The following is an 11476-nucleotide window of genomic DNA, read 5'->3' on the forward strand; positions in this document are numbered from 1 at the left end:
GCAGCTCCCTTTCCTCTCTGCCAAATATCTGGCTACTCCACCTGGCCTGTGATCTTTTCCAGCTGCCTTGGTCAAATCTGTCAAGGTCAGCAGTCCCTCTGTTAACTCCTTCAAGCCCACTGCCTTGTGCCCTGCAAATATCCCATCTTTGACTCTGCAGAGGGTTTCAGCTTTCCCATCCTTAAGAAACAAAGCTGGTTGTCCACCCAGGAGGGTTTAGTGCAGGTTTAATGAGAGCTGGTGGCTGCTCTGTTTCTGTACAGATTGTTTGTGTAGTAGTATTCTGGACATGGCCACTGTCACTAAGCTCAACAGCCTTTCTGCTCAGGTGCTGGTGTGGACTGAGAGGCAGAAATCCCTTTCCAGAGTTCCCCAAGGGGACCAATCAGATATTTCAGAAAATTAATTGATATGCTCTTACTAGATCATCTGCCTTACCTCCCTGACTGCTGGTTCCCATGTTCGGGTTTCCCAGAGCCCAGGGAGGGCTGCTGACACATCCCTCTGACACTGGGGAAGAAATCCAAGGCACGTCTCCAGTAAGATTTTCTCATCTGTCAGATTTGCTTCCCTGGGGATAAGAAGTTACAAAGAGATGTGTTATGTGCACACATGCTGCGTAACCCAGATATTTGCCATAAATTTTTAAACTTGATAATTTGGAAATGCAGATCATAAATATGCTGCAGTGATGAGCCAGAAAAAGGGGTATGAAATGCATCAGGCATGCTGGTGCTTCTAACTTAATTTTTTTTTCATTTAAAAAAGTGAAAAGATGAATATTACACACGCGCCATGGTCCCTGCACCCAGAGGTGCTGTGTGTCACCCACAAGCTTCGCTCCAGGGACCAGGGCATGTAGCATCCCTTGTCATGGGCTGGAAGGAAGTGGGGGCCGTGCCTGGTTCAGATTTTCATCTTCAGTGAGATGGTAAATCTTACATAAAACATGCATGAATCAAAACAGAAGTGCCTGCCGGGCTGCTGGGAAGTGACGCCACTGTGACTCACGTCACTCTGTTTAAAACAATCCTCCCCCTCACCTTCTCACCTCTGTAGTGATGCACCTAAGTGGCTTTTCAACACACAACACTGTGAGACTTTCCCCTCTCTTCTACCTTTTACTTCACTTTTACACCACGGAGTTTTTCTCAGGTGACCTCTCCTGCCACCAAGCTCTCCCAAAGCACCCTCACAGATCACTCCAAGTAAAACAAACAGCTTTATTTTCCTGGAATTTTTTTCCTTTATTGGTTTTTACACACCATAAAAACCATTGCAAGTTTTCTTTCACATTCACGAGAGCTCTTGGAAATTATTGCCATTTCCCATACATATTACATATTAAAAAATAATAAAAAGGTCAACAGACAGAGACACTCATTCTGAACTCCCTGTGGACACAGAAGCCAATGTGAGCAAGACAAATATTTTTTTCTGGACAAAGGCTGACTAGAGGTGACCACACACTAAGCAAATCACATAACACTGAAAAAGACCACTTGATCACACAGGATACACAATGGGAACACTTGAGAAGGGATGAGAAAAAGTTGTCTTGGAGCTGAAAGGTTGTCAGGTTTTTTTGGTGTGAAGTCCAGCAGTTACAGTGTTTTACAGTGTTATCTGATAGGAAGTGGATGTGATGGGAATTGTGGAGACATTCAAGTATTCTAGGGCTGTTCCTAAATAACAGATGGGAGGATAATAGCTCAGCAGGGTGGCTGATAGACGTTAAGTCCCTGCTTTACTTAAAAGCATATCCAGTACAAAGGCAAATACAGAAGTACAGGAAATGCCACACCTGAATGGACCCACTGGTCGGGGTTGGTATCCAGTTACACTGTGGACAATACCTGGCACTTCAGAGGCTGGAGCACGAGAGGGGATTTTCACCCGGTTGTGCAAGTGTCCTGGCAAAGGCACTCCCTCTCCCCACTCCAACCCTTTGCTACCTGAAACATGACACAGGAGAGGGGAGGAGGAAAGCTAGAGAAAGGTTTGAACAAATATTCACTCCCACCACCTCTGTGGTTGCAAAGGCAGTGCTTTTCATTTTGCTTGCTTCCCTGCTGCTGCTGTTTATTGCTTGGAACTTTAAATAAGGGTCTTTTCAAAAATAAGATTGGAAGGAGATGGGAACTGAGAACGTACTAAATGGATTTCTCATTATTCCCCAGCAATCTGGAAATACAGTAGTGGGTGCACATTGTATGGTTAAAACCTTAAAAAAGCACTTAGTATTTTTTTAAAAAAAAGACAATAAAAGTTCAGAAAACCTGCCATGCTTAGACCACTTGCATCTTACAGTCACAGCGTATGGGAGTTGTGACCCATGACAACCACTCCATCTCAGAGTAAGTGGATGAAGTCTCTCTATTGCACATTCATGAAATGTTCTTGTCGGGAATCACAGTTTGGACCAGGACCACACCAGCTCCGGGCTCCCCACGGCGTTCAGCAGGACGAAGATGCTGTCATTGGGCTGAGCTTCAGCTGGTGGACAGGAGAGTGGATGGGCACAGAACTCAACACTGAGGTAGGAAAGGCAAAGCACGAGCCCTCAAAGTTTTTGCCTAAAGTCAGTTCCTCTGCAAAGAAAGACGCAGCTTCTCTTTTGCACGAGGCGACGGGGGGGCTGGGGGTGGAAGACAAGATCTCGGACTCGTACTGCAGCAACTGGCCCATGAAGCCAAAGTTGGGCGAGATCAGGCTCCGGCGCTGCTTGATGTAGTCGAAGGCCTCGTCCAGGCGCAGCCGCTTGGTCTTCATGAGATAGGCCATGCAGATGGTGGGGGAGCGCGAGATCCCCGCCTCGCAGTGCACCAGGATCCTGCCGCCCGCTCTCCTGACGTGATCTGGGGAAAAGCCATTGCAGACATCAGCTGGGGATGGAGGGGATGCTGTGACACACGCTGTGCTGGGGGGGACACAGCCGGTCTGCCAGCAAGGAGAGGCTGGCCCTTCTGTTGGGTACTGAGGGTGACAGGGAGACTAAAAGACAAGGAGGACAAAATCCAGCTTGTGCAGACCTGAGCTTGGTTTCAGAATCTGTGGATTCTGATTTGGTTCTTTTTGCATTTTTTTAGGAAAGTCTATCCCTGTCCCCTTCCTTGTGCCTACTTCTCTTTTGGAACAACTGACACTGAAGAACATTGTGATGCAGGCAATGCTCTACCTGCATTTCTCTGCCTGCAGCTCAAAATGTTGCGTAAAGCTCAGCCTGGCCACTACCCGGTCACTCAAAACCCGCAGGGGCTCTCATCATCTTTGCTAGAAAAACAGGATTTTTCTTCAAAATTCTAACTCCCTGCTTGGCCAGTTGGCAGCAAACAGCTGTACCAGGAGGTGCTCTTGGGTGGAGAGGCTGAGCTCAGTCCCTGGGGCCTCACCACAAAGCACACAAGCACTGGTAGGCAGTTGCTAATTACAGCCTGGTTAAAGGATGCTTGGACTTAAGTCAGGATATAAAAGGCTTATGCAAAGCACCCATTTTACACAACAGGAGCCACTGTGGTTACTCACACAACACAATGATTGTTATTAGATTAAAGAGAATGTGCTTAAAATAAGCCCTTTCCACATAAAAACACTGTTCAAAAATACTTTTCTCTGCTCTATTGCCTTGAGCAACATGTTCAAGCTCCAATTTATGGATAAGTGTGAGTGTAGTGCTCAGGGAAACACACAGAGCTGAGGAAGTTATCATTTGCTTGCCTTCAATTGTCTGCCAGGGGACTGCCACCACGACCAGTTATATTTAGCTACTGCACAAAATAAGGACGACATGGATTTGAGTCATCCCCAGCATCTGCACCACACGCCCAATTTTAAAAGAAAGTGAAAATTAAAGTCATCCTCAAAATCTGGGAAAGTTCCAAGTGACTCGACATCTATCAGAAGGGGTTGAGGATAGGACAGAAAGGTGCCATAAATCATTATTTCCCTGAAAGGTGTGAGATGTCCCTTAGCGGGAAGGGGAAGGACTCAGAGTCAGGTTTTTTAATTCTGCTTGTGCTGTTGAAGGACTCAAGATCAGCTGAGCAATGAGTCCAGTGAGTCTGTTACTGTGTTCTGTTCTCTTTCAAATATTCCTGGAGAGCAGCAGCACCGATTTCAAACATCATCTCCACCCAGGTTCAGGCTCCTCCACCACACCAAAGCATCTTGCTCTTCTCAGGGAGAATCCTCTCTCCTGTGCTCCTGGCACAGCCTGTGCTCACTCACCCACTCAGCCAAACACAGGAAGATTTGAAATGGAACAGCACAAACCTTTCTAAAGGCCTCCTCATTTTTTTTGCATTGGGGTATTTGATTAAAGGTTGAGATACCAGTGTGATCAAAAGAAGGAATGGAAAGAGCTCTGTGATAAGGGGGGGTCAATGGACTTCTAAGACCCCACCTTTGGGATATCTCAGCACAGTAAGGCAATAAGCTGATTCTGCTTCACCTGATTGTTACTGTCTGGCATGCAAATCCAAGAAACTGGGGATTTTTTCCTCACAAAATTCAGTAGGCTTCAATGTGTATTTTATTTCAAAATTAATTAAATTAATTTTAATTGATTTTACATTTTAAATGAGTTTAAAATACATGAAGACCTGAACATTTATTCATTTGTACCTACCAATGAAGTCTATGGCTTCCTGGAAGTGAGAGCTGATGTCTGCTGTGTGACTGTCCTCCACTGGGATCCACTTGTAGCAATATTGGTCTTTGAAGGACTCTGAGCTTTTCCTGGAGACATTTAGCAGGGCTGTGATGTGCAGATTGGCAAGAAACTCGCACTTGGAAGCATGATAGGCACTACCAAGGTAGAGAAAAGGCAAGATTTCGACTGGACCACCCTGGAAGAGAAGGAGCAGAAACATGTAATTCTTTTTTCAAAAGTCCTGCGACCCAAGAGTGACCAAGGGAGCCCATGTGGGTGCCTGCTCTCCCCTCTCTGGCTTTTTTGGACCCCGGTGCTGCTGGTCAAGGAATTAGTCCCATGGCAAAGCCTATGCAGAAAAATATTTTTGTTTTCTTGTCCACATCTGCAAAGTACAGAGTCAGACCCAAGCCTTCGTGTGCATGATGTTTGTGGCTTTCTCTAAAGTGCTGCCCCTTGCAGTGCACCCAAAGTGCTTTGATATGTGGTGCTCATTCCCACTGAGGCTTTACTGAAATAGGGACAAGCAGGGAGCCACATCCAGCAGGGAGGAAGATCAGGACAGAGGAAGAGACTGCTTTGCTCAGCCCCTCTGGTCACATCTCCAAAAGTGAAACAAAGCAAAAAGCCCAGACATAGGCTCCCCCTTCACCCCACAGCTCTCTGGAGCACAGCCCCTGCTGCGTCACCCACCCTGAGACGTCAGCTCAGTTCCTCCTTCCTCAGCACAAGCAAAGGCTGGATGATGAGACGGCGGCAGAAAAGCACCATCTGACACAGCCCTCTGAGCTGGCAGGTAACTTTCCATGATGCACAGGAGTGCTGCCACCCCCCAGCTGCAAGAACTGCCTTTCCTCCCCCTGAATTGCCCACGTGGTGGGTTCCCATGCATCAGGGACAGGTGGCAGCCAGCCAAGGTGGCAGGAGGACGCCTGGTGTGGGAGGTACTCCCAGGAGAGCACAGGGGCAGCACAGGGGGACTCCCCTGAGCAGCAGGAAATGCACGCCCCAGCGGAAGCGTCCTGACCGCAGGGTGACATCTCGGAGCACACATAATCCCCGGGCTGGGTGGGCACACGGTGACTTCCTCTGTGGAAACCCCATTTCCCCCATCCAGTGGTGGGTGTCTCTTCTCAGGGGCACTGGGCCCTTCCCAGTCTCAAATTCCTCCTAGGATCTCAGAGGAGTCATGGGCAAAATGTGCTCCTTTTTCTGCTGGGAAAGTGACACTCCTGGCAGCCTCTCCCCTGCCCTTTCTCAGTTTCCTGTGACGGTATGAGCTGCTGATGGCGTATGCTGTCTGGCTGTGTGATAAGAGAGTTCATAAATACAATTTTGGGGCTAGATATGGTGTTTTGCCTCCTTCTGTTGCCTAATTTTGAAGCCAGGCAGAGGTGACGCTGATCAGCAGCACACAAGGGCAAGTTATTCAGCACATAGGCTGTCAGCTTGGATTGTGACAACTTATTGACAGCCCACAGCAGCACCAGGGCCACTGACACCCTGCCAGCCTCCAAGAGAGCTGGTGGCAGCAGGGAGAGGTCTCGAGGGGAGGGTGACCCACCACAGCTGTGACACACACCTGGTCGTAAGCAGGTTTGTGGTTGGCACTCTGCTTCTCACAGTGGCTGGCAAGGTTTCTCTCTGCCTCCGTCCTCTCTGGGGAAATGAGCTTTCCATTCACGCAGCACTCAGGATATTGAGAGTTAAAGGTTTCATATCCCCCTAGGGAAACAACAGAAAGAAGAAGAGATGAGTATTTGCTCTCCCAAGGACTGGTTTAATTCAAGTGAGGGACAAACGAAGCTCCAGTGCTTGCAATGCAGTCGGATAGCAGTGCCCAGCAATGAGCTCCAGGGGAGGGTCAATGAAGGATAGTGTTCCTCTGGGAAAATGGGTTTGCTTAAAAGACTTCGGGCACCCAAGGAAAAATCTCAGATACCACTGGCAATTATTAACTTGCCAAAACCCAGGGAATCCAGACTCTGCTGGATAGCTGTTAGCAAATGTAATTCTGTTGAGTCTAGCAACCATTAACTCCTGTACAGAGGGGACTAAACTCCCTTTTATACATGTTTTATCCAGGTTTTATACATGAGAACTAGTTCCAGCATTTGAGGCAGAGATTTCTGTACTCAGGAGACATCTTTTCTAAACCTGTCATTAATATATACACTGTGACAGCACACAAAATATTTTATTTGCATTTTTAAATGGACACAAACACAAGAGGGGGATGCTTGCATCTGTCTCATTAATCACCACAATGCATGAGACAGTGAAGTAATGAAGATGGTCCCGCTGAAACCAATCTATTAAATAACAGCTATAAAACTTAATGAAATCCTGTGACAGCATTTGACAACTGAATAGCCCCACATGAGCTATTCTGCACAGTTAAGTACTGCATTCATTTCATTCAGTGCACTGCTAATGAAAAGGAATTAATCCTATTATTACATTGTTACTCAAAGTTTGTTGTCAGCCAAATTGTTGCCTGTTTCCAGGCTGGGAATATTCTGCATGGAAGCCCATCAGCTCCAAAATGAACCGGAATAAGTCAGGTAGCAGAAGCAGCCTGGAAACGTCAGTGGTGTGCCACATGTCTGCCACCTGTGCTTTCTCAGGGCAGAAATGAATGGCTCATGAGCAGCTACATTCAATAATCCTCCAGTGTGGCTCTCAAGTAAACAAGGCTTGGAAGGCAAAGCCTCCCGTTGTGATTCATTCACCTGCAACTGTTTCACCTTGATAAGCCGTGTCGGTGTGGGTGCTCTGGTGCAAGGAAGGATTTTGAAAGGAGGGAAGTGCTGGAGCAGAGCAGCCCCAGGACCCCCACCAGCCCCACTGCCACGGCTGCCGGGTACAGCCACCTCTGACAGCTCAGCCCCACAATGCCGGTGGCTCATCTGTTTGCAGGGTTTGACCAGATGTGTGCTCAAATTCATGACTTGCTACTGTCACCTACTCATTCCTGCTGTGGGGTCCCCGTGTTGCAAGTGGCCAGCATGATCCAAAGCCCCCAGAATGTGATGAAAGTCTTTTCCATGGCAGAGGGCAGGAGATCGACTTTACAGTGAACGGGCACTCAGCACCCCTTTCCTCCCACCCCCGGGCACATTCTGCCAGCTCTTCCCACAGCTCACAGCATGAGGCAGGGGTCACAGCACTCAGGTGACCCTGCAGACCATGGTGGTGGTGGGAGGTGTTTGATAAAATGATATCCGCAACAACTGGCTTGAAAAAAGTGATATCCCTAGCAACTCACAGTGTGAAAAAACAACAAACACAAGGAGCTCTACAGAGTTCCCTGATCTCCAGCTGCCCTTCATGGGGTGAACTTTTAAATCCTCTTGTTTTGCATAGCTGACCTTATCTTCCCCCAACCCCTCAGTCACTGCCATTGCATAGGAAAAATATGTCCAGTTTATATAAATAGCCACGATCCCCATTTATGCTCTATGTCGTTGTTGTTTTTACTCTTGAATGAACACAGAAATCTGCCCGAGCCAAACCCGAATCTGTGTTCGAGCAGACACGCATGTCCCGTGTCTCCTGGGGCAGCTAACACATGCAGCTGGTGAATGGTTAATTACAAGCCTTGGGGATCAGGATATTTGCAGGCCATGCTTACAGTGAGTCATCTGCTCATCCCATCCTCCAGCAATCTCCTCTCTTCCCCCTCCCCACTCAACCTACCTTCCCTGAGGTCATTTCTGCAAATACTCAGTTGCTCATCATGGAGAGCTGAGCTGCACTTCCGTTTTAATCAATAAGTAATAGAATCGTTATCAGCACCCAGGGAGGATCCGTTAGTTTATCTTTCTTTCTCCCTGACACACAGCCACTCTCACCGTGCTGGGGCTGAGCTCACCCAGAGTGAAACTGCACCTACACACAGGAAAGATGTGACCCTGCAAGCCAGAGAACGACAGAGGGAACAGGGCTGGCATGCAATAACTCCGTTCCAGCTGCTCTCTGGGACCAGATCCTCAGGATCTTGATGACTTGGTGGTCTTGACGACCTCCTCATTTCTTACTGCCAGACTCCCTTAGCACTTAAGTAGCCAACATCCTCCCAGCTCTCCATGCCTAGGGAGGAGTATAAAGGGAAACCTCAAGGAGGATTTTTCCTGGTGGTTTTACAGCCTATTATTTGCAAAGTTGGTAACAGAGGCCTCCACAGGGACCCTTTCTCCTGATCAGAACCCAGTGTTCCAGGATGATTTATATCCCCACTGTGCCAAGGATCTTCCTCCAGGCCACAGCAGCTTCCGGGGGGTCTGTGGCCCCAGTGAATCACAAGTGCTGCCCACTGAGTCATGGGCCTGAACCTGCAGCCCCAAGCACTTCCAGCAAAGCAAAAGGAAATTGCAGCAGAAAGAACAGGAAATATACACTGAGAGGAAATATCTTGAGCCCCAAATGGACAGGCTTTCAACACTTCACAACCCATGAGATGTACAAAGCAGAGCCTACACTAACCCCTCACCCCGGATAAACTGCCACAGCTCCAGTCACTGCTTCAAAGTGTGGGGCTGGTACACGAGGAGGAAAGGAGGATCGTGTGGCCAAGCAAGCAGTTTGAGAGTCAGCAGAGCTTAATTCGGCCCTGGTTTACCGCAGACTTCCCACCATGACCCTGAAGATATTTCTTCATTTCTAGTTTAGTGCGGTCCCTAAGGATTTGAATGACACAGTGCCAGTATCTCTACTCTCCAGCAGCAGACTCTGTGCTTTTGGGGTGACTGTCAGATCCAGCAAAGGCTGATAGCAAAGGCTGGACAGAGCCAGGGTGGTGACAAACAGCCGGGGAGCATCCCCTTCCTCCGTACCAGGCAATACCCAGGCTGAAGATGCCTCTGTCCGAGCGGGAGTTCATCACAGAACGCAAAAACTGGGTATATCAGGAAAAAACTAGTGATAAAAGGCTTATTAAAAGCGAATTAACCCTGGCCCATTAGAACACAAGGGCAGGCTTTATTCAATAAACACCGCCTGGTTTTCCCCTCGCTTTCATGTCCTCGTGGTATGGCAAGGGGCTTTTTGGGAACTCCTGCCTCGACGTGGGGCCGCTGCGGTAGCCCCGGGGCCGCCGCGTGTGCCGGGCTCCGGGCGGGAGCGGCCCCGGGAAAACCGAGAGGGAAGAAGGACAAAGGCGCTGCCAGAAGCGGGGGAGAGGCAGGGAAGGGAGGACAGGGAAAGTGCGGGCTGCTATGCTCGCTATGCTATTTATCGTTTTATTAGCCCGGGTTACACGGAAGGAAAACAAAGAACCGCAATCGAAGGGCTGTAATACACGTGAGGGGAGGAGGTATTTCTGTCCCTCGAGGAGTTTCGGCTTCAGGTTTCCCCTGTCAGCGTCAGTGTGCCCCCGACGGACAGAAACCCCCCGCCCTGGGTCCCAGAGTTTCGGGCGCCCAGCACGGGCGTCCCTGTGTCACCGGGCAGCGCGAGCAGCGCTGGCCTGGTCACTGCTCATATCCGCAGGGCTGATTTTTTTTTCCCACGCAGCGCCCACGTCTCCCCCCTTTGATAATCTGCAACTTTTGCTGTTCTTTACTGATGTTCCCTGCTTTCCCCTCAGCCTCTTAAACGCGTGGCGGGGGTGAGCGGAAAGGCATTTCGGCTCAGCCCGCAGAGCCTATCCGGGATTTATTTCCAGTAGGTGGAAAAGCAACAAAATCCCGGTGTTACCTCCCTGCCCTCCACCAATAATCAGGTTCACTGCAGGGCGAAGGAGAAGGAACGGGAGCACCTCAGGGCCGCCGCCAAGCAGGGGAGCTTTGGGGGTGGATGGCACCGCTCTCTCCCAGCCCTGTCCCTCGGGTCCCCGCGACCCCTCTCACCTTTTAGGAAACAGACCCTGGCCCCGGCCTCCGGCAGGCTGGAGAGCAAGGCGTTGAGGACGATCTGGGCTGTGCTGTCCTTCTTCAGCTTCTGCCAGTGGCCCGTGTCCTGGTCCAGCACCACCACGGCTGCCAGGCGGGCGGCCCCCGCCGCGCCCTCGCCGCCCAGCAGCAGCCGGGCCCGGGCCGCCGCGTCGGGCACCACGAAGTGCAGCGGCACGGCCCCGCCGCGGGCCCGCCGCATCACCACCGAGTTGAGGTTCACGTTGAGCGAGCCGCGGAGGCAGGAGGCCGAGTAGGACAGGTAGGGCCGGCAGTCCAGCACCACGCAGCGGGAAGGCTCCTTCCGCAGCAGCTTCCGCAGCTGGCGGCAGTCGAGGGACGTGACTTTCATGCCGGCCGAGGGTCGCGCCCCGCCGCAGCCGGGGCAGGAGCGCAGAAAGCTGCGGGAGGGTGCCCGGTGCTAGCGCGGAGCCGGCGGCGATGGGACGGGACGGGAGGGACGAAGGCACCGCGGGGCCGCACCGAGCCCGGGCAGGGAATCCCGGCCGGCGCCGCTGGGCATTTATATGAATGGGAGGCCGGGCTGTGACGACACTGCCCATATAAGGGGAGTGACGCTCCCGGCTCCCAAACATGGACATCCCCCGCCCCGCGCACCGCCCCCTGGCGGGGATCCCCTCCCTCCCTAGCGGCGGTAGGTCAGCATCGGAGGCAGAGGAAGCTGAAAAACGCTGCAAAAATTCCCCACTCATCGGCTGAGGCTCATCCCGACATCACCCTCGCCTCCTCCCCAGCGCGTCAGGAGAGCAGGGAAGCGTGCTGGGGGGTGGAGGAGAAGGAGGAAAGGGAGGAAGGAAGGAAGGGCAGCGCTGGGGCATGCTTCTCAAACCAGGTTGAGAATGGAATTTCAGTTCCCTTTATTCTCTTCTCATTGTGTATCCTCACCCCCAGAAAAGCCTGAGCCCAGGCAGGC

The 11476-nt window shown here is 50.7% G+C and overlaps 1 protein-coding gene across 1 annotated transcript; it reads right to left on the reverse strand.

Annotated features, from left to right (window-relative positions):
- Nucleotides 1-1209: 1209 nt before the first annotated feature.
- DUSP5 (dual specificity phosphatase 5) lies at nt 1210-11066 on the reverse strand. The gene is made up of 4 exons (XM_063405334.1): nt 10501-11066; nt 6234-6376; nt 4628-4847; nt 1210-2858 (listed from the first exon to the last, which is right to left on the reverse strand). Exons 1-4 carry the CDS (start codon nt 10892-10894, stop codon nt 2458-2460), a joined length of 1158 nt encoding a protein of 385 aa, XP_063261404.1. The 5' UTR covers nt 10895-11066; the 3' UTR covers nt 1210-2457.
- Between the last annotated feature and the right edge of the window lie 410 nt (nt 11067-11476).

Source organism: Prinia subflava, chromosome 9 (genome assembly GCF_021018805.1).
Source record: "Prinia subflava isolate CZ2003 ecotype Zambia chromosome 9, Cam_Psub_1.2, whole genome shotgun sequence".
Lineage (NCBI taxonomy): Eukaryota > Metazoa > Chordata > Aves > Passeriformes > Cisticolidae > Prinia > Prinia subflava.

What these genes read in the sequence shown, in the direction of transcription:
- DUSP5 (XM_063405334.1), bottom strand. Translation starts at nt 10,894, where the DNA reads ATGAAAGTCACGTCCCTCGACTGCCGCCAGCTGCGGAAGCTGCTGCGG. An exon ending in ACAAACCTGCTTACGACCAG is followed by an intron (nt 4,848 to 6,233) that starts GTGTGTGTCACA and finishes CTTCTCTTCCAG; the next exon opens with GGTGGTCCAGTCGAAATCTT. An exon ending in GGAAGCCATAGACTTCATTG is followed by an intron (nt 2,859 to 4,627) that starts GTAGGTACAAAT and finishes GCTTTTCCCCAG; the next exon opens with ATCACGTCAGGAGAGCGGGC.